We start from the raw sequence: 23,807 nt of genomic DNA on the forward strand, positions 1-23,807 counted from the left end.
ATCAATTTGCTTTGACTGAGTTACTTATGTTAATTTAACTAAGACGTACATATGAGGAAATAACATAAAATTATTTCAAAATTAATACATCTCATTGTTATTGCATTAAAGAAAAAAACATCAATAATTTGATGCGCTATCGAAAGATGGCGCTGCTGGTTATGTTTGACAACATGTGTAAAAATAAACATAGTGCTGCAACTCTGTATATTAATTGGGAAATGTTGATTAAAGTTATTAATTAAATTTTTAACACTTCCTTCAGTATAAACTTTGTTTCCACCTTTTAAATCTCAGTAGTCCCTCATTTCTTTAACTTCCTAGATATTTAAATGCAAAACTTTTCAACTATTCTCCGTACTTCGTATGTTTTCTATTTGTATTGAGAAGGCGTTTCCTTGCTGTGTATACTTTCTTATTTAACGATGGTAAGGGTCTGAATTTAAATCAAATTTCTTATATATATCTTAAAATATCAAATTTATAGCATGTGTTTTATATGGAAATTGTTATTGACTTCTTATTTTTTCGCAGAACAATCATTTCCAAGCATTTAAAATGTCAATAATACCGATTTAGATAAAATAGTAGTCTGATAACATTTTACAGGGATCACTCATTCTTTTGACTATTACCATTGAATAGCAAAATTGTCAAATCCACATGGTGTAAAAAGTAATCTAATGATTTAAAAAGTTATCAATGTTCTTCATTAATAATGGTTTAACTTTGTTTTGCTTGGACAAATGTAAACTAAGCAAGAGTTTATCTGTTTAAAATTTAGAAAGTATCAATCATTTTCTGTTTATTTTTGTTAAATTGTTAGTATAACGTAAATCCAATCACAATTTAATTTTCGTTAATTCAAATCTTCATTTCATTAAATTGTGGCTGTTTTACCTTTGCTTTTTGTTATTTTTGCTAATTAATTTTTTAAATGAACTTGTTTAAAAGTTTTTTTCACTAACAGTATTAAAAGCATCTTATATTTTTCAATTCTTAATGAGAAAATATCTAATGAAGCATTAACATAAACTACTTGGCTACTTTTGTAATTACTCTAATTTCTAAAATTGCTTTTTTCCTTTTGTTGATTATTTTGATAACCACATAAATCCTTTAGAAGCAATTTTGTTTATAAAACATATATTTTTATTTAACTTTTTGCTTGTAATCTTTTTTTAGTTTAAGGAACATATTTGTGAAAATTAAGCTTGAGAGAATTTTAAAATTATTTTAATGAAAATTTAGCTATGAAACAAAAATGCTGAGTTTTTAATGTTAAAATCCTCAGTATTTCACCTAGGATTGAAACATAATGGTGGTTCTTGGGAGACAAGTTATTACTTGAGCTTTAAAGGAGTATGTTTTAATTTTTGGTAATTCTTTACAATTACTATCCAACATGTTTAAAAGTTAAATATCTATATGTTTATTTATTTAGGTTTGTATTTTTGCAGGAATATCTATGATAGTTTTATCCTTTTTACTGCATAATTTAAATAATTTGATTTGAGTGTTAAATTACAAATAAAATTTATTTATCATTTAACCACACCCAAGTAAACTTCAATTCTTTCTTTTATTTACTTATTTATTTTTAAAAAAATATCAAAATAAGGACATATTTGTTAAGCAACTGCATTGCATTTGACAATTTTTTTTTTCTTCTCACCAACCACTTAGGCACATTCTTAATGCCGTCACATGCTTAAAATGGAATTAAATATTGTAACCCTGAAAAATTCATAAGTTTTTGGTAATTTTTTAACACTAAAACATGCACTTCATAAGTCAAATGTTAGGTCATAGACAACTGTATTTAGTTAAGTGTACACACCCGATGCGAAAACAGAATCAAATATTGCAACTCCATCAAATTTAAAAGCTCACATATATTATGGTCAATTTTACGCAACAGTAAAGGATATGCCAGCAATGGCATTTATGCTTAGGGGAAAAAAAACATAAGTCTAGTGTATACTGGGTAAAAGTATACCGGTCAGTGGCATTTAACCTTTAAAAAACGTCAGATTTGGATATACCTGACATTGGTATTTAACCTTAAAAAACATCAGTTACTATTAAATTAAAATTTAACCTATTTCATAGGCACATTTAACACAATGTTTCTGTTCATAAATAAAAACAGTTCAGTTCTACTCAATCTTAATTCAACTTTTGCCCAGATCCTTAATAACTCACTTTGAAAAACCATAACCAACATACAAACTCAAATAAAAATGTAATTTAGACTCAAAATGACTTTACAAAGACAAATTATTACTGCCAAAGTGTATTCATTCCATGGAAAAGAAAAACGGATTTGCTCTGTATATATTACACTGTTTTTTTTTTTTTGTTTTTTTAAAAGGTTAAGTNTCATCCCCTCCCAATCACTACTACCCATTCACCCTTCAGAGTTCCCCACTGACCCCAGTCGGTCGTTAAGTAGTCCGGACTTCTTCAGGCCACTTGGTCTTTAAAGAGTTAAGGTTAAGTGCTACTGCCTGTGATACCTTTTTTCAGTATACTATTGACATGGTGCATACTGGTAAGGAAACTGTTACTTAGTAGCTTAGATTCAGTGTTGGTTTGTGTTATTTTTCGGCAAAGAACAGGTGCATACTGGTTCTAAAATTGTTGCCTAGAGAGTAGGATTTGGTATAGGTCTACTCAACTTTTCAGTTATAAAATATAATTTTGTGTTAAGAAAATTTATGAAATACTGATAAAATTATAAATCCAAGAAATCTCCAATAAGTTCAAGCCTTGCAGTTGAAAGTGAAAGACTTAAGAGTTTTACTTATCACAAAATCTAAAGTTTATGAATGAATCAAAAAAGAGTAACTATCTCCTATCTAAGATTGTTTTAAAAAAATGTTTGAACTTCTTTAACAATTTCATTATAACATCTGTAGCCTGTGCCTATAACTCTATTACAAAACTTGTTTGCATTGAGCTACCACATCGATCTAAAGTAGCATCAACTATGACTCAAAAGAAATAGTCTGTTAAAAATTTTTTAATTATTTAAATTTAAACTATATTTATGTTACACTATATTTGAGGGTGCTCCTTGATTCTTGCAAAGTTGTGATTGCGGTTGATAGCCAAGCTGGGCAGTGTTGTTTTATTTAGGGGAATGTCTATAGTTTTTTTTTTTTTTTTAAACCCAATTGTGATTCTGATTGGTTTAGATTTTAGCTTTTTTTTTTTTTTAAATGTTCGGTATGCATAATTTCGGAGGTCAGTTAGTTCTACGTTGGATGTCGGCTGGTAAAGTTAATTTTGCTTCTGGTGCTGAAAATAACTTCGGTAAGTAAGATAAATCTTAAGTTTCTGTACGAATTGAATCACAATGGAAAAAAAAAGGCAGTGAATGACTGGTGTATAAATGAAGATTTAATTAGTAATCGGTATAAATGTCCTGTTTGTGCGAAAGTTCATATTGTGTTCATTGCAATTTTATTATGTTTTGGCCGCCATTCCTGTTTGCACGGTGTTCCGCGTGAACAAGAATGGCGCCAAACAAAAATCACCAATTTCACCAAGGGGGCACCCTCAAATATATTTGTATCAAAATTTCTGGTTATTTTTCCATTAAAATAAATTTTTAATGAAGAGTTCATTGAATTTATTATTAATGCTTAATTTTTTTTAGGAGCCTTGCTGTCAACTTAGAAATAAGATGGCTTAAATTTTCATTGCCTAAACATGCACCATGAGATTACAAATAACACAGATGCAGCAAAATCAGCTCCACCCATCTCCAACGGCCATGTCGCAAGAATCCCTACAGATTCTTCGAACAGCCCCTGGAAAGCCTCTTCCAGGAGATGCTCCAGTGATGGAGCTCTGAAGGCTATGCAGGCAGCTTCTCAAAAACCTGAAAGGGGTCACAGTTTTTCTGATTCCGATGAGAAAACTGCCGCTCTGAAGGCAAGAATACACGAAAAGTATGAGCAGCTAGATAAGGAAATGGCAGAGAAAGCTGCTTCTGCCAATAAACTGTTGTTGAATGGGAATACATCTCCTAAAGCAGTCTTAGAACTGGGCAATCAGGTTGTTGAGTTATTATCTCCTGATCCAAGGTATCCTCAATCTGCTTTGTGAACTTATTTTTTATTTGAATTCATCTTTTAATCTGAGTAAGGAAATCACATTGTGGGGGAATACTAACATGAATTAAGCTAACTTGAGCCATCGAATAATGAAATAAAACTAAATTGCCATAATAAACTATTTATTAAAAACTTTAAAATAAAAACAGACCTAGAACATACTTGAACTTCCATAATAGATGGGAAAAGTAACTATGCGTCCTGAAGCTTGCATAAAAACTAAAGTAATAAAATGAAACTTTGAAGAATTGGACGATTGAATTCGAAGGTAAACACACTTTACGAAATTGCTAATCCTACTGACAAACAGATAAAATTTTCCAGTTAGCAAGAGTTTCAGAGCGCATGCGTTACAAAGCAACAAATAAAAAAAGATTTCTTCTAACAAGTTATTGTTAATTTATTCATCCATGGCTGAACACACATTCTTTTTTCATTTTTATTCCTTAAGCTTCCAAGTTGCCCTATATGTTGCAAAAGCATGTAATATATAATAAGAATAATGTTTGTCCTATTGAAGAGGTTAAGAAGCTTACTTAGTTTATTTGGTTTTCGATTTTCACAAAAAAGAAACCAAAAAAAGTTTCTTAGGCAATAAGGAAAGAAAAAAAATTTTTTTTGTTGAAAATAAAAATGAAATTAGTTAATTTTTTCAAGTTTAGCAATATTGGGTAAAGTTGTAGATAGCTACAGCCCTGAAAGTATGTTAAAAGAAATGCAACAGCACACCTAAATAAAATTGAGTTAACAACATAATTTATATTTTAAAACGTGAAGAAAAATACACATTTGATTTAATTTAAATAATTGAAAATATATTTTATTCAGTCTAAAGCCACCATATAGAAATTGTATAATTGCGTCTACTTCAAATTGATAATGTGTACAGATTAATTATGTAATAAAAACATATATGATGAGAAAAAAACTTATTCGGCTGTTATTTTAAACAGATAATTTTTTCCAAAGGGATTTTTTTTATTAATGGAATGAAAGTAATATTTTCTATGAGTATTTTTTATGTTAGTTTACTAAATGTAGCTGGCAACATTTTTATGAGACATAAGTAATTTTATTGGTTAATTAGTTACCTGTTGGTTAATTAGTTTCTAAAGGAATAATAAGGCTGATAAAAAAATAGTTTGTATCTTTTTAAGAATTTTTAATAAAATGTGAAATTATTGAAATTCAAATTTCATTTGTTGCAACACTAAATCATAACAAATCTGAAATATAAATGCTCAAGGTTCTGAGTGACACTATTTGAAACTAAAATTTTTTTAAAGTTTGTATTTACCAGTTTGATAAAATACAATCTTGCCTGATTTTTCATAAAGCACAGTATTTTAACATGTTATTATTTAATATCCAGAGTTGTTCCTCCCGAGGATACGTGCATCTTTACCACTGGTGGTCCTGCAGGTGTTGTGTGTGAACTGAAAGACGACTCATTGCCAGGACGAAATTCTCTTATGGCTGAAGTCAAAGAATTAGCTTATTCAAGATTGCAGCAGGAGTTGCATAAAGCTCAATTGGTATGAATTATCTGATAGTATGGCTCATTATAACTAGAACAGAGTGCGTAACATTTTTAAAAAGTGCTTGAAGGTGCTTATTTTCGTTTTTTAAAAGTCTTTAAAGGTGCTTTTTTCATTGGGAGTTTTTAAAAAGTGCTTAATTTCCATTTCCGAAAATAAGAATTTTTTTCTCTTTGCCATAAAACAACATCAAACATGGTTTTCACATTGTTCTATTCAACATTTTAACAAATCATTCAAACAGAATGCATTTTGGCTTACCGTCTTTCCGTTGTGTAAGAAAGCGCCAATCATTTTACATGTTAGTAGAAATGCTTGCGGGTCCACATGAGCATATAATGAATTGGATTCAGTGGGAATTCTTGCACTGTCATGTGCAACTCGGCTGCATTTTGCAAGATATTCTCAATTTTAGGCTTCATTTTCCACCCACCGAAATATCTCTATCTTTTTATGGTGGCTAATGTAATCAAGAAAAAGAGTTCTCTTTGTCAGGAACTAGTTATTTTATCATGAACATGTAAAATCTTTGAAAATTATTTTGCATTTTGTTAATGTATATAGTGCTTAAAAATATTTTTTAAGTGCTTAGAAAGTGCTTATTTTTTGTTGAAAAATTTGGCTATGCACCTTGTAGAACAGTTCTTGTTAAATTGCTGAAAGGTTTTTGCTACTCCACTGGGAGAACACGGAAAACCTGGAAAATGCAGGGAATTTAAAAATCACCTAAAATAACAGGAAAAATGTAGTGAATTTGGATTCTTTCTTTAGAAACTGGGAAAATACAGGGAATTTTGTTTCTTATTTTTGTCTTTTAAAAAATAGTGACCACTCATAATGTATTCTATGTGATATTTACGCATGATATTTCAGCTATGCTAAAATATTTAATTTACTATAGCATTATTTAAGTATGTTCAGCTGTTCCTTTTTTCCCTCTAAGTTCTGATTTTTTTTTTTTTTTCATTTTGTAAATCATTTATTATTTCCAGTAACTCTTGCATTATTTTTCAATCATAATTCTATATGTATGAACTAGAATATTTGTTCTGAAATTAAATTCAAAGTAATTTTTCATATACTTTAATATATTCTAATTACTAATCAATGAAGAATGCAGTGAAATTGATTACTGAAGTCTGTTCTGTTGTTTGTGGATTTTGTTGAACTCAAGAATGTGTCTGATTTTAATATTAATATGAAACCTTATAAAAAGAATGTATTTAAGTGCAAAGTATATATCCTTGAGAAAATCATTTTTGTAGTCAACATCCTTGTGAATTCATGGGACCGAAATTTCGGTGCACTATAACCGTTCCGCAAACCATTTTAACTAATGGTTCCAACCTTCCCCCTTTTATTACACATTATTTAAATAAATGACCCATAAAGTGAAGTACAAAAATGACTGAAGAATAATACGTAGTTAAAAAAATTTGTTGACTTATTTCTTTTATTATCTTCGTCTTGCATACAAAAAAAAAATTTGTAATCTTTAGCTGATGAGCAATCCTCCGCATCAGGTATGGAAACATTTCCCGTCCCTCCGATAATTTTTCATGAATTTATGTTCCGCTTTTTAAACCTGCCTAACCTGCTATTCGAGCACATAAAAGTAGTCTCACCGAATCGCTTGGCAAATACATCAGATTAGACGTGAAGCATTTGTCCAAATACTGAAAGATTGCAGCTTCTTTAAATGCTGAAGCAAAATTGAAAAAATGCTTATATGCTACATTCCATGCTTTTAAAAATCGTATATATATTTATCTTGAAGTAGAAATTTCTAGATTATTACCAAAAGAGTGAAGAAAATCAGTCAAAGACATAAAAAGTTCATAATATCCCCCCTCCTCTCTTTTTTTGGTTCACTATATTCACAAAAAATAACATTATACGTGTGTAGCAAGGCATGGTAGTGAACATTTCATTCACTATATTGTGAGTTCACTATATTATGACTATTCACTATATATATAGTTTGACTGTATTATGAATTTGTTAGTATAAATATTTTCTATAAGTTTTTAAAGTGTATATTACATTTTTTTAAACAAATGAATCCATCATGGTATACCAAATCTTTTCTTTCCCAGGAATTAAAGCTGAAAGATGAAGAAGTTGCAAGATTAAGTCAAATTCGTGATGAAGTGGGTGCAGAGCTTGAAGAGTTAACTGCCAGTTTATTTGAGGTTAATAACAGTTTTCCTTATTTTCATGGTGAACTTGTATGCAATTTGCTATAGTTTTTCTGATTACCTATTGCTACTTATTTCTTATAGTTTGCTTATCATATTAAGAAATGGTTAGTTGTTGCTTTATTAAAAAATTAAATCAGCCCGTCTTCGATAAAGGCTGTGTGTCTTCTTCCAAAGGTTGTGTAAGGTCGAGTTAAAAGAAATTCATCTTTTCTTCTCTTGTGACTTTGAAGTTAAACTCAAGAGAGAAATTTCATCCACATTACTAAACTATTATTTTAATTTTGTTGCATTTTAAATAACTATATTTTAACTATAATAAGTTTAAATTGGTTTATGGCAAATAGCAACCTTTTATTAACTCTTTCAATTTAAAATTTTTTGCAATTGCTTCTATTGTTTGTTTGTTGTTTAAATATAATTTTAGAAAGAAAAGAAAGAAAGAAAAATTTTATGTTAGTAATTTGAAGAACATATTTTTTTTTCTTTCTGAAGAAAATTTAAAATGTTTCTGACGATTTTGTTTTTAATGTCTGGATTCGTAAATTTTTTGTTCGAGTTTTGAGGTAACAATAACTCTGATATAATTTCATAATTGTTTTAATTCTTTTTCTTTAATTTTTTAGGAGGCAAATAATATGGTTCGAGATGCAAATATTAAGCAGTCCAATGCTGAAAAACTCTTGAGAGAAGCTAATTTAAAAGTAAGAACAAGTTTTCCAAGTTTCTTATTTTTTTATTGCTGTTCATAGTATAAGAGTGTTAAATTTTTAATGAAATTCTTCTATACCTGCCTACTCTACTGGATTTTCTAATAGATTAAAAAATAGATTAATAATTTAGGAGCCACCTTTAATTAAAAAATCGACATCTTTTTGCTTGTTTTAAAATTTGAAAGGTTAATTCTGCTAAATAATGAAGTGGGCTTTATATATGGTCAAATTTTTCACTTTTTTAAAATTCCATAGATTTTTTAAAGAAACATTTCCATTTCTATGTAAATTCAATGATATATTTTCTTTCTTTTTTATTATAAATGTTACTGAAGAATGAGTTAAAACTAATATCTTGCATTATTATGAGCATAGTTATAAAAAAACAAACTACAAGACTCATAATTAAATTTAGTTTTCAAATCAATTGAATGATCTTAACAAACAAAACCTATTCTCCTTAACATCCAGCTAAACTAAAGCTATTGGAATGTTAAACCAGTGGCAGGCCCAGACTAAGTTCAGAGGATTCCGTACTGCAGGAGAAATTTTTCATCACAAATTCTCTTTCTCCTTCATTTCTAAATTAAAGTTTAAAGTGTAGAAAAAGTGAGTTCAGACAAATCTAGAGTAAGCCATGAATTTTCAAATACTGAAAGGAAAATGTTAAAATATACAAATGAAAATAAGTTATGAGATGATAACTTAGGATTATGCAATGAAGAAGTTCTCTTCTAATAATTTGTTTTCATTTTAATATTTTGTGGTATTTTTTTCAGCAATTGAAACTTCATGACAAATTCTAGGTTTGCCTGAACTTACTTTTTCTACACTTTAAATTTTAAATTAGTAATAAAGGAGAAAGAGAATTTGCATCGAAAAGTTTCTTCCTCAGTATGGCGTCCTCTTAGGCCGACTGCACTTTTGAAAATTTAAAGGCACTGAAAAGGTCAACTTGCGGACTAGTAAAGAAGAGAGCATAATGGAAAAAATATCTAAAAAAGTCCCACAAACTATTGAATTAATAAAAATATATTATTGCAGCATTTTATTTATTTATTTTTGTTTTTAAATATTGTACTTTGAAATTAATTATGAATTTTGCCAATGTACTTATTTTGTTATTGATTATGGAAGAATCCATGTTTGACAGTTTGTTAAACATACCTGCCAAGTCTCCTGTTTTTGAACAAAGACTCTTTGTATTTAAAGACCATCTCCTGTTTACCTATATATTCTCAATTTTTTCCATATTTATTGAAGAAATTTGAAAAAAATAATAAATTTGGTAATAAAATATCTGCTGATGGCCAAAATGCTTCTTATTTCTAAACTGATAGTACTATTGCCAGTACTGCAGTATGTTGAGTGTTAATAGTTTAATTCAAAATATCTTTAGTAGTTGACGGATCATGATTTAGAGCCCCCTTGCCGTCAGAGTAACCGTGGAAGTTTTTCATGATTTTCCTCTCCATGTAACTCAATTACGGGTTAACGCAAAAAGTCCTCCACAAAGACAAATTTCTCCCAATACTTGATCCAGGAGTTCCTTTGTCTTCTGGATATGGTTCAAAATTACAAGGCTATGGAGTTGAATGTTAGTAGTGGTAAACCTAAAAAATTGAATCATCTATTTAACGACTGTTACAAATTGAAATAGTTTGAAGTAATTATAAATAATAAAAAAACTTTTCTAGATTAAGATTTATACATATTTTTTACCTCGCTGAATGCAAATGCTAACATTATTTCCAATTTTGAATTTCTATTTCTCTGTTTGAATTACATGATGATTATGCTTGATATAAAACTTCACTATTAGCCTAAAAAATATTGCTAGTACAATCTCCGTTATTTCATTTCTCCAATGTTGGCAGGTATGGTTTAATGAACTCTTCCACTCTTTCTAATTTGTTAAAAAAAATTTTAGTATTCAAATTCTTTGAGGTATTAAAAAATATTAATATTTAAAAAAATTTATGTCTTTTAAAAAATGTAAAATTTTTTTTAACACTGAACATATATGTGAAATGTTTAAGAGTATGGTTAATTAGCATTCCTTTCCATTTCCTTATTTGTACACATATGAGGAATATTTGTGACTGAGAAAATTCTGGAAAAATGTTTATTATATTTATATTATTATATATATAATTAGTACACAAAGTTTTGAACTGAGGAATTAATAAATTTTTATGGGATTTCAGTCTATTTTAAATTTTATGTCAAATCTAAAATCTGTGTACAATAAATTTACTATGAAAGAAAAACAATATCTTATTTTTCCCTTTTTTATTTTGCTCGAGCTGAATACCCATTTTATGTACGAGGAAAAAAATGGACAATCAAGGAATCAGTACTGAACAATGTTACAAAATAGTGCACAAAACTGAAAGAAATATATTAACATAAATAATTTAAAAAAATTTTGTTTATTATTTATTTTCTTTGCTGGTAGCTTTACGTTATTAGATTAAGCAAAATAAGTTTTTTTAAAGATCTCAACATAATTAAGATTAAATAAATTCTGTGTAATTTTTTATGTGATGTTATTGCTCGTTGTCTATTCATGATAGGAAAATTTTCCACAATTGATTAATTTCTTTTAAAACACGCGAGACTTATCCTTTTAAGGGGGCATACAAATTATTTTCACAGTATCTACGTTAAAATAGCATAGTATTGGTTCAGTTTAAATAGGTACCAAATTTTGTCTATATTTGTATATTTTTTACTTATTAAAGCTTTGTCAATTACCATAAAACTAGAAGTGCCTATTATCAGAATTATTTGCCCTTGACATCAATAATAGCATAGCAGTTTTTTATATTCTTCCTAAAAGAATTAATACCATTTCTCCATTGATTTTACTTTTTAGTACATAACTTATTTTTTTTATTTGAATAAATACTTCTCTTGAATCAATTTCCATTGTTTTTAAATTATTTAATATTATATAGGCACATTTCAAGAGCATAAATATAAGCAAAATAAACTTAAAGGCTTAGATAAAATAAGAAAACTAATTTTTCGACATAGTTTGTCTATGCTACTACATTCACATTGATCAATAAGTTATTATTGACAACATCCTTCTTATCTTATTTCACAACAATGATTTAATATTGTGCGTTTGACACTATGTAACGAATTAAAGATATTAAAGTGAATTTTTTTTTTTGTGAAAAATTTCAAACGTTCTTGTTATTTTTGTATGTAACTAATATTTTTCATTTAAATTACTGTTTGTTTTAAAATATTTACTTTTATTAAAGCACATTTTAAAGGAAATCCGTAAACAAAATAAACACATGATTTCAGATAACCTTAGATATACTAATTTGGTGACACGATTTTCCTTTTGCTGTTTAGTACAAAGCTTATACTTTTACTTCAATTAGTAATTATTATGAAAAATAATTGTCATTAGCATCTATAATAACTTTGGTGCTTTTGATAATAATGTTATTGTCCTCAACGAATTAGTACTGTCCATCAATTTATCTTATCAGTACATAACTTATTTTGTTATAACTTCAATTACCATTGTTTTTAAATTATTTAATATTATATAGAAGCATTTTAAAAGCATAAGTATAAGCAAAATAAACCTTTAACTTTAGATAAAATAGAAATACTCATTTTTTTTCACAGCTCTCCGATACTACTACATTTACATTGATCAATAAGTTTACCTTACATACTGAATAAAAAATAATTAAATGTTGAAGGATGTGCAATAAAATGTTTTTTTTTTTTAAATATACAAACGATAAGCTGGCAAATATTACTGATGTTATCAAACAACACTGATTGAACCATTTCTAGAATCGACCGTTAGTTAACTTTATGAAATTCTTGATTCGAGAACAATGAATCTCCACATCCCTTTAAAGGAGCATTTTATTTTAATTTTAATAACAATGTATGGCCATATTGTTTCGAATATTTACAAAGTTATAAAGCAATTTTTCTTTAAATGATTTTGTTCAATTCTCTCATATAAAATACTACTCAGTGGTAAGAAACTTAAGTGTATCTGCTGTGGCTAAAATATGCTTAAATACTACAGTGGTTTTACCTCCACCATAAAGATGGACTAACCCATATCACAGGGCCATTTATTAAGTTCATTTTGTTATGGGAATTTATTTAGGTTTTATTTGTTCACTTATTGTCTGCATATCTTTCTCAATTCAATATGTTCAAAAATATTAATCTTGTTAATGCTTTTAATTAGTAAGCATTTATAAATAATTTTTATGTAAATCTTAAAAAAAAAAAAAACTCCCATCACAAAAAAAACTTATTGCAATTTCAAATTGCAATAAGTTTTTGCAATTTAAATTATATATTTAAACAAAGATTGATTGCAATTACATCTTTGAACAAAGGGATTATTAATTTTGTAGTGTACCACTACAAAAGTGTCTACCTGTACTGTAGTGTGTCTACCACTACAAAAATACCATTCCAATTCACTAGTATATATGACATGTTAACTCGTTTCTATGGTGGGGTACTTTTTCATAGATGAAAGTTGGCATTTTCTGTAACTTCTCTCCCCACAAATTTAAAGAATAGAATCTAAAATTATGCGCTAAATACTTTTAAGATTAATAATAAATTTAAGAAAAGTGTTTTTTTAATCCCCCGCCAAAAGCAAGTTACTTATTTATCATGATTGTGTAGAAACTTTGGAAATGTTTTTCCAATTTATTAATTTTATGTATATGAAGAAGTTTCAACAATAGGTAGAAACATTTTTTATTGGTGTGTTTTTTTAGTTGAACAATAAGTGATTTAAGTTATTTTTATGACTTAAAAAGTGTTTATTTTTTGTTAAGAAAAATTTGGCTGTGCATCCTGTTTCCCCTTTTGTTAAATTTTCTTGTTTTTTAGATTATAGCCTGTTAGGGAAAAGTAATCCAGTTATTGATTATTATACTTTTTCAAGTATTTTAGATTTTATTTTTAAAAAAAAAATGCATTTGTAAATCAATATTTGTGAGTGATAAAATAATAATTTGTAGATTGAAGTACTTCAAGCTGAGGTTCAGGCTCTTAAAACACTTGTCATCACTTCAACGCCAAGCATGCCAAATCCTCACCTGCACCCGCAGATTGATAAGCGCAGTAAGAGATCGTTATTTTCTCCTGGCCATAAGAGGTCTCCCAGTAACTATGAGCTCTGCTCTTTTAAGGATTCACCTCCTGGTTCTCCCATCAAAGATCTCACAGATTTCACTCCTGATAATTATGAGGTTTGTTTTCTATCTTTCTTTTTCTTAAAAAAAAAAAATTAAAACTTTCTCTTTTGTCTCTTTTTTTTCTTCTTTTAGATTTGTTTCAGAAGCCCTTTTTGTTTTTAATTTTTAGTTTTCAGTTCTTGGAACAGTTAATTGGTTCGAATTGATCTGGAATTGCTCTTTGCTCTACAGCAACATGTGTCTGCTGGTTGTTATTTGCATTTTTATAATTCTCCCAGTTTGTCTAGTAACATAAACATTTTCAATAATTTTCATGCTGTCTTACTGTATTTGTCTGCATATAAATGGATGCCGTGAGAAAAGGAGAAACCAAATTGCAGAACAATTGGTTTAAAATAGAACAAAACGGTATTTTTCTGAGAGAATGGTTGGAATCGGTGGTTGTTAATGTACATTCTCCAAAGTGTGGTTTATGTTGTGAAAGTTTTGAAATATCGGAAAGTGGTTTCACTCAAGTTTAATTTCATCATAAATTAAAAAAGAAAAACATCTTTTTTATAACTTCTAATATAAATTACTAATTTGAAATTTAGTAATACCAGACAAAAGTTTTTTTTTAAAAAAAATGAGGTAAAGGGATTTGAATAATAAGGTTTTTAATTATGAGTTAAAAATTAAAGTTTGGTTTTATAAAATGAAAATGTATTCTTTTTTGAAGAAGAGGGGCTCCATTAACAACGACAAATAGTTTTGAAAACCATCTCTTTTGGTATTATTATTAATAGATACAATTTCTTTAAATTATACAGAAAGGCATATGTTTATTAATTTGTTTATGTATATGTGTCAATGCATAAATTGTTCTTTATATACAAAATCAGTCCCTGACTGAATTCATCATCATAGTTGGCCAGACAGCCCAATGTGAGCCAATGCCTTCCTCTGAAGATTTCTCCATGAGAACTTCCGATTTATCTTTGATCTCCAATTCTTTTCATTAATTGCGAGAAAATAAGACTCTACTGAGTCAGCCCATCTCAACCGTGGCCTTCCCCGCTTCCTTGTCCCAGTGGGTCTAAAAAGCAGTATCTTTTTTATTGGATTGTCATCACTCATTCGAATCACACGGGCCATCCAATTCATTCTATTTATATTCATGTATTTAATAATATCAGGTTATTTATAAATCTTGTACAGTTCAGTTAAGTTAAATCTGCTTCTCCAGTTATTGCTTTGATTTACACCACCAAGTATTCTCTGCAAAATCTTTTTCTCAAATATTGTGATAAAAGTTTTGTCATTGTCCAAACTTCAGAAGTGTATGTCAAGACCCCTGACTGAATTAGTTGTGTCAAAAGTTATAGTTATTTTTTATTAGTGCTAAATAAATTTTGCTACAGTTTCATTTTTTTTTTAGTTTGGCTTACTTAAATTACTATTTTTCATACATTTTTTAAAGCCTTTGGTTTTTTCAATATGGATTTTTTTCTTCTTTAATTTATTATCATTTNTTCTCAAATATTGTGATAAAAGTTTTGTCATTGTCCAAACTTCAGAAGCGTATGTCAAGACCCCTGACTGAATTAGTTGTGTCAAAAGTTATAGTTATTTTTTATTAGCTTAGTTTGGCTTACTTAGATTACTATTTTTCATACATTTTTTGAAGCCTTTGGTTTTTTTCAATATGGATTTTTTTTTTTTTAATTTATTATCATTTTTGTCTGTTTAAGGATTATGCACTTAGCTTTAGATAAGTAGTGTGTAATATTGAAACTGTTAATTTTTTTACACTTTGAAGATTTCGTTCTTGACTTAATGAACTTCTTTTTTTTTTGTGCTTACAATCGCGTCTGAAATGTAAATATGTATACATAAATCGGAATAATCTTTTGTTATGTAATAAACTATGGTGTAATCTGTTTTTATCCTAACAGAACCTTATTTTACCCCCTGAACTTTCCTAAAATTTAAAAAAATTGTGCTGCTAATTGTGTTTTTGACTTAAAAAATTGTCTTCTTGACTTAATAAACTTTTTTTTTTAAAACTTACAATCGCTTATGAAATGTAAATATATATACATAGATCAGAATAATCTTTAGTTATGCAATAAACTATGATGTAACCTGTTTTTATCCTAATAAATCCTTATTTGACTCCCTGAACTTACCTAAAATTTTTAAAAATTGTGCTGCTTTCCCTGGGTCATATAGGCTGCAGATTTTTCAACTAGCTGTCTTAGTCTGCCATTAAGTGTCTTATCACATAATTAAAGTAATCAATTTAATTTTTGTTTTTATTTTCCAATGTAATTTTTCTTTAATATTTGTTAATAACAATTATGAGAAGATTGCACTAAACGATTTTTTATTTGAAACAAAACTACGATTGTTTAGTAAAGATTAGTAATATGTTGATTAAAGTTCCAGAACTACATTTCACTTTACGAAAAGTAAGGTGGAGTAATGTATCAGGCATTTTTACACAACATTTATTAATACCTTGTATCTGCGCATTCTGGTCTCACTGGTCTGAAGATCACAGCCATGTTTGTGGATCCTCAAACTGTTTTGCATCATATTTATTCTGTGTGTCAACAGGGTTTATTGATTTAAATCAACTGATTTTTTTATATATATATTGATTTAGAAAGTTAAAAAATAGTGTTTTAAATTATTAATACTTTCATTATTTTCTTTTCTTAGTTTTAAAATTTATTTTAAATAAATTACTGCATTAATTAATTTTAGTTAACAAAATTACTTTCTTTCTTGGTGTGTGTTTAATTCCAACATATTTGATATTACATTTTTAAAAATCTTTTGATTCTTGAGATTGATAGTACAGATTAAAGCAAACATTTAATGCTGTCTTAATATGGTCTTGCATAGTTGTAAAAAGTAATTAAACATGAATTTTTTTCACAAAACATACCAATAATGTTAATTAAAGTTCTACCCTTTGATTGAAAAAAGCAAGGAATTAAAATCTAGATAATATTTTATTGGTGGAAAATTTATATTTCTAAAAATTGAGGTTATATTAAAAAGAAATTACTCAAATATGCCGAAAATAGCAGAGGAAAAAATGCTGATGAATTCATATCTTTTTTTCCTGATATAGTGTCATTCTTCTCCTTCAAAATCTGTTTGAAGCAGTAGGATTATTAACTGGTCTAAAATATTGTTATAATATAGTTTTAATATTAATTTAATTTTGATTAAACATTTATAAAGTTTTTTTTAATTATAAATCAACGTTCTTACAGTGTATTTGAATTTTAAAAAAAATTCCGATTTGAATCAAAAAAGTCTGATTTTTACATTTTTAAAAAAAAAATCACGAACCCTGTTTGTTAACATAATTTTGTATGTCAATGCAACTGTTACACAAAGGGAAACCTCTCTCATTTCTATTCAAATTTGTTACAGGTTGATCCTGTTTTTCATCAGGAATTCTTAGAGTGGCTCCAAAAACCTTCACTAGACAAGAAAAGCCCATTTATCAGTTGCATCTACAAAGAAGACATTCTTCCCTGCTTAAATTTTACAAATAAAAAGGTAATTAACGTTGTTATGGGACCACTAATAATTATCAGTGGCATTCCCTGGCCAGTAACCATGTGCTGTTTTGGTCTGTGTTTTTTGTCTAAATTTGCATAATTATAAACATTTCAAATTTTTAAATTGCATTTTTTTAAAATCACTTTATCACTTAGAAAAAAAAACATATAGAATTACACAAGGAAAATGCCATTACACAGTGAAAATGTGTACTGGCTAGTATTACCTTTTGGCTACTGGTCCATCAGGCCAATAACTAAATTTTTATCCCCAAGAATAATGAAATAATAATAAATAAACTAAGAACCTGTATACCCTTGTGTTTGACCCTTGTTCTGCCCACTAAGACCCACTCTGGTAGTCAGATGTAGTATTCATTTAAATAAATTTAAGTGCCTCATGTGTCATTTAAAATATGAATTCATTTCTTTTTTATTTATATCTATCTAATATGCGCAATCATATTTATTTTAGCTATTAATAGACGAGAAATTTTGAATTTTTTATTTATTTTTATTATTATTATTTCCAATGGCAAAGGAATATGACAAACTCATTTAAGATTAACAAAGAACAAGAATAAAAAAGAACACAATAAGAGAAAAAAGTCAATGTCCCAGCAGCAAATGTCGAATGCTCCGGTGTTGCTTCTTCTTTGAGCCCCAACGCAGAGCCGTGCATCCCAACAAATGGTTCCTGTACATTATTCTGTCTCTTCCACAAAGAGGGCAATTTAGGACTGGGATAGCATGGTTGGTAGGGCACTGGACTCATGTCCAAGAGGTTGTGGGTCGATCCTCGGCGGCCGAAGATTCACCATGTATTAAATGGTGACAGATGTACATTAAATCTGTTGTGTCGCAAAGTCCTCCATGTTCCCATAACAAATCAATACCTCTGGGGGGTACTGATCCAGGAGTTTCCTTGTCTTCTGGATTGGTTCAAAATTAAAAGGGTACAGAGTTGAACATTAGTAGTCGAAAACCCAAAATTGGTTTGGCTGTTCAACGACGGATATAAAATAAACTGGGCTGTTAGAGCCGTCGTGGCTCAGGGGATGGAGCGCCCGCCTTCCAATGAGGTGATCCGGGTTCTCTCCCAGCAATAGCTGATCGGTTCGAATTCCGCACCCGACTCGCACTGACCACAGTGCTGGCGTAAAGTATCCTCAATGGTAGGCGGATCATGGTTTAGAGTCCCCTTGTCGTCACGATAACTGTGGGAGGTCTTAGTGGTTTTCTTCTCCACATAACTCAAATACATGTTGGTTCCATCAAAAAGTCCTCCATGAAGGCAAATTTCTCCCAATACTTGATCCAGGGTTTCCCTTGTCTTCTAGATTAGGTTCAAAATAACAAAGCTATGGAGTTGAGCATTAGTAGCTGTAAACCCTAAAATTGGGTTGACTATTCAACAACGGTTATAAAATTAAAAAAAACGGCAATTAGGACTAATGAAAATGGCAATTCGGTGAAGGTGGTTCGCCAGGCAGTTATGGCCTATTCTGCAACAGCCTTTTCACTGAGCTCATCTGAAATACTTTGTTCTTAGGCTATTCCTCCAACTTCTTGAAGAAACACGAAAAGTGAGCAAGGCTTTCCAATTCTGTCTTAAATTGGGACGGGCCACCCGCATTCCACACTCAGCCTACATGAAGCCCCTCAGAGGTGATCACGCTTAGAGATATGCTGCATGACGAAAAGTTGTAGATCTCTTAGACGTCTAGGACGTTACCGGGATGCGCCACGAGGAGGTAGATCTACAGAAGGCCTTTAATTGGGACCAATCAAATGCCTCTGTCAAGTAAAAGTAACAATATAATTTACGGAGAATTATTCTAACTTTCTTCATTAGCTATTAACAAAGATAAAGAAAAAAGAATTAAATGTTTTTTCTTCTTTTTTGCAGTGGAGAATCATGCAAAACTTATTTTTTGCTTCTTCTCTATGCACTCTAGTGCATAAAAAGAATCAACGTTCTTGCGATCATAGTTTCAGAAATAAAGCACAGTAATACTTATCATACGACACTCCTTCTGATATGCATTAAAAGTGTTGTGACTCGTGTTTCAACGTTATTGCATTTGGTCTTATCCAATTACTCTTGTGATATTGAATCCAGAATTTAGTTGCTTGAAAACAAAAATGTATGCATAGTTCATTTTTTATATTTTTTATACCATTATTATGGTAAAATAATAAGCTTTATTACAGCTGCAAAGTGATTTAGTCATAATCCAATATTTGTGCACCTAAAAAAGTGACTTGCGAAAGTTTCCCAAAGTGTCCAACAACATACCTTTTCTCCAAAGGCAGGAGGGAGTTGAATAATTGTGGTTCTATTCTATTATGTACGTGCAATGAAAGTATAGGACAATACTTTGAAGATAGTGCTATCAAAAAACCATCGTATTTCTAAGCGGTGTTAGGAGTTTAAAGTACAGTGAAAATAAAAATACAATGTAATTGCTAAGGGCTAATTTAATTTTTTTTTAAATATGCATTTGTTGTGTTTAGTAATTATGATAAGTAACTTTTAATTAGTTTAAAAATTAATTATTTTCTAAGCATCCCCCCAAAATAAGTAATAATTAGATGTCTACAAGTCCAATTAAATCTCAAATTGAATCTCAAATGAATACATTAAATTTCATTTAATGTATTCATTTGAGATTCTGAAATCTCTTGATGATTTTTCTTTTTAGTTGTCAGAAACTGTCTTGTCTGCCATAGAAACAAATGTCATCACCATTGAACAAGTAAATGGAAAAAACCCATTTCCTAAGTAATACCCTTTTTTTGTTTTCCTTCATTTTCATGCTTTTCCGAGTGCAGTGGGGTCCCGATTATCCGAGTTAACGTGGATCACGATTAAGTAGCGTAATCGAAAAACTCGGTCAAAGCGAAGAGTATAAAAAAAAGAGTAGGTATAATTGTAATATATTTAACAAATACAAAATTTATACAAGTACACCACATACAATTCATATTATAATTAAAAAACTTAATTAAAAACAATTAAAGAGCATACTTTACGAGAATGGAAGAGTTTTTACTTAAAAAAAAGTCCTTCGTCGTTTTTTGTTTTACAATCGCTTTTCTGCAGCAATGTTTCGCCATTTTTTTTAGGGATAACAGGAAGGCTGGTGTTCCCTCTTGTTGTTCTATTTATTCAATAGCACTTTTGATAGCTTTTAGCCCCTTTGTATGAGAGATTTTTGTATGTTGATTTTCATCGTAGCTATCTTCATCATATTCGCTAGAGTCATTTTCATTATTGACGATATTAACAATCTTTTCAAGTTGTTGAATTTTGTTTTCTTGAGTGTTTGGAAAATGAAGTTCAGAATTTTTTTCAAGCTGTAGTTTTAAAAATAAACTGGAACAAAGAAATCCATGAAATATTTGATAGCTCGGTTAAAGCAGAAACTCGGATAATCGGGACTCAACTGTAATTTGAAAGTATATTTTGTATAAAGATGTTCAATTCTCTGTGACAGCCCTCCTACCTTTGAGCCGATGAGTACTTCCTTGCCTGGGAAGTAAAGGCTCAATGCTGACCACTTTTCTCATGAAATTGTGGAGTCTTAACCTACAATACAAATTTGTCTTCATTTAATATCTACTATAAATTATCGTAAAATAATAAATTTTTAAAACCTAATGAATAAAAAAAAACTATATTCGAGTATGTTAAATGTTCTTTACGAACGAAAAATATTGCAGCAATTTGAATTTGTAGTTATTAGTGAACCATACTTTTTGCTTTTTATTTCCCAAATTTCTGTATTTTAAAGTCGACTGGAATTTGCTTTAGCTAAGAAATTCAGAAACTTGTAATTCTTATTGTTTTTCATTATTACTGGTGTAAGTTTAATTTGACCATGATAGTTTTCTTTCTTTTTTTTTTTTTTTNTTTTTTTTTTTTTTTTTTTTTTTTTTTTTTTTTTTTTTTTTGTTGTTAAAAGGATGATGTAATATTGGCTTAATTCTGCTAAAAGGAAGTTATAATAACAGGAAAGAAAATCATCCTTCCTTTTCTGTAAAAGGAAGGTTGGTTTTCTTTCCTGTTATTATAACTAACCTTGTTATTATAAATAACCTGTTATAATAACTAATGAAAAAGAAAATATAATGATTATGGTAAGGATTTTTATTGGTAGGAAACCATTACAAACCTTGCATAGTAATAAGAATCAACAAATTCAATTTCAAAAATTAATAAATCAGGTGAAAATTAGATGATGGTTTGTACAAAACACTTGCCGAATATAATAGCACAAGAGTATCAATAACTGGGACAGTAGTGCAATTGATTTTTTTGAAACTAAAGATATTTAGGTAGGTATGATTTGAAAGAAAAAGACATTAAATTGCCATTCTGAAATTGAATGTTATAGATTAAAATAGATTCTTTGGATTAAGATTTATGTATATACTTTTTACCTGCCTAAATGTAAGTGTTTATATTATTTCGAATTGAATTTCTCTTTTTAACTTACATGATGTATCAAAACTTTACTCGTAGCCTAAAAAATGTCGCTAGTAAAATCTCCGTTATTTCTTTAATGGTTGGCAGGTATGCATTATTTGTCTTCTCTTTAAACTGAATATTCTTTCCTCTCATATACTTTCATATTTACAGAAGATGTTCTCTGTTAGAAGCTCCGAGGTTATGCAAGTACAGAATGCGATTGGGCGAGGATCCTGAATGGCACTACATATCTCATCTTTGCAGAAATCGGGTCAGCCTTTATTATGATTACTTATTACCTATAAATAAATGTTGCTTTTTTTGTTGCTTACAAGTGTTAAATTACCATTTGTAGATAGCTGCGGTTTGTGATTTCTTTTGCTACATTCGATACATTCAGCAGGGACTGGTCAAAAGTGGAGGTAAGTTCTGTTCTCTTACAAAAAGTCTCAAATAAATTTTTTTTAACCTGGAATTAAAATTAGTGCTTTTGTTAGGAAATGAGATTAATGTATTTCAAAACTAAACAGAAAGTTGAATGTTTTATAAGTAATTTAAGGTCATAAATAATCAAGTTGAAGTCTTTGCTGTTAAAAGTGATGATTTCTTTTATAACTTGAAAAATTATTTATTAATAATTAATTATTATTTATTAATATTTATTTACCAATTTAATATCTGTACTTAATTTTTTATCAATTCAATATGTAATAATTATTTATTATTAATTATTTATAACGAATTATTATCTTTTCAATAACTAATAATTATTTATCAATTTAAAGACATAGACATCAATTTAAAGAGTATAAAACTCAAAGCCAGTGCTTTGGAGTCTTTTGTTGAAATGCTAAACTCCAGATTTTTCTTAGACCTCCTAAAACTTTTACTTATTAATATTTTTATTAAGTAAGTATTTGTTTCAATTTAAATAAGCAGAATTAGAGTAGATACTATTTAACATTACGTAATACCTGAAATTCGTAACACAATAGCATGGAATTTACAAATAACTTGGGAAACCTGCAAACCTCTGAGCAATCAGCTCTACAAATTCTTGGAGTTATAATGATCACACACAATTTCAACACAAATGTGTTTCAATCTATGGTTTGCCATTATTAAAACAATTGTATCGTACCTTTTTCAGCCAGTGGTACTTTTTAGTATTATTTTAATTTTAAAAATATGTCTATTTAAGTTAGTGTTATTTCCACTTTCTATTTAACGAGCATTCAAATTATATTTAATAAAACGTTAATGAATTAAACTTTTTTTTTCTGTTTTCATTTAAATTAAAATTGATATTAAATTTGTTAAAAAAATATTTATTCATTTTCTTATTTTTTATATTTAAGTACACAACATTAAAAGAAAAATTACGATGAAGAAAATAATATTATGCAATTATTGTAATGCATAATATTATTTATTTATTCCTAAAATAGTATTATGATTTTATAGTAAATTTTTTATACTTGTTACTTCTAAATGCAATTGAAACAGTTCTAATTTAAATCTCAAAAAACTCTAAAATTCCAGAATTTTAATCTGGAAATCTCAAAGAATTTAGTTTTGCCTGTAATGGAGTTTTGTAAAATATAGTTTATATAATATATATTTATGTAATTGAGAATTAACTATGTAAATAAAATACGTATATTTGGTTGCTAAAAACATTTTGGTCCAGTTTATTACTATTAATTTTTTTGCCAAGTTTGCCATAACCTCCGAAGAGTTTCATGAATTATGTAGCAATGTTATTCTCTTGCTATGAAAGTATACTTTATTTCAAAATGTATATTATTCTTTTTCAGTTCATGAAGTATACTGGGAAGTGATCAGAAAACGCAGAGATGTGTCATTAGCAAGGCTTGGTATTCTGTCCATTTAAAAAAAAAAAAAAAATTTTTTTTTTTGCTATATAACAATTAAATCTTTCTTATGAAAAGTTTTTTTTTTTATCTTTCATACATTTTTGAGAAAGAAA

General features: G+C 28.7%; 1 protein-coding gene across 2 annotated transcripts; it reads left to right on the forward strand.

The window, feature by feature from the left end:
• Positions 1-8: 8 nt before the first annotated feature.
• Positions 9-23,807, forward strand: LOC107453225 (guanine nucleotide exchange factor for Rab-3A). Of its 2 annotated transcripts, none has more exons than XM_016069957.3 (11): positions 9-428; positions 3,665-4,094; positions 5,497-5,659; positions 7,759-7,854; positions 8,487-8,564; positions 13,607-13,837; positions 17,213-17,341; positions 20,049-20,128; positions 21,989-22,088; positions 22,173-22,239; positions 23,635-23,807. In XM_016069957.3, the coding sequence occupies exons 2-11, from the start codon at positions 3,718-3,720 to the stop codon at positions 23,709-23,711; spliced, it is 1,398 nt and encodes a 465-aa protein (XP_015925443.1). In that variant the 5' UTR covers positions 9-428; positions 3,665-3,717; the 3' UTR covers positions 23,712-23,807. The 2 variants fall into 2 exon arrangements, with proteins under 2 accessions (XP_015925443.1, XP_071038924.1); XM_071182823.1 differs by lacking the exon at positions 9-428 and adding an exon at positions 1,310-1,362.

Source organism: Parasteatoda tepidariorum, chromosome 6, assembly GCF_043381705.1.
Source record: "Parasteatoda tepidariorum isolate YZ-2023 chromosome 6, CAS_Ptep_4.0, whole genome shotgun sequence".
Lineage (NCBI taxonomy): Eukaryota > Metazoa > Arthropoda > Arachnida > Araneae > Theridiidae > Parasteatoda > Parasteatoda tepidariorum.

What these genes read in the sequence shown, in the direction of transcription:
- LOC107453225 (XM_016069957.3), top strand. Translation starts at nt 3,718, where the DNA reads ATGCACCATGAGATTACAAATAACACAGATGCAGCAAAATCAGCTCCA. An exon ending in AGTTGCATAAAGCTCAATTG is followed by an intron (nt 5,660 to 7,758) that starts GTATGAATTATC and finishes TTTCTTTCCCAG; the next exon opens with GAATTAAAGCTGAAAGATGA. An exon ending in GGAAAAAACCCATTTCCTAA is followed by an intron (nt 20,129 to 21,988) that starts GTAATACCCTTT and finishes TCATATTTACAG; the next exon opens with AAGATGTTCTCTGTTAGAAG.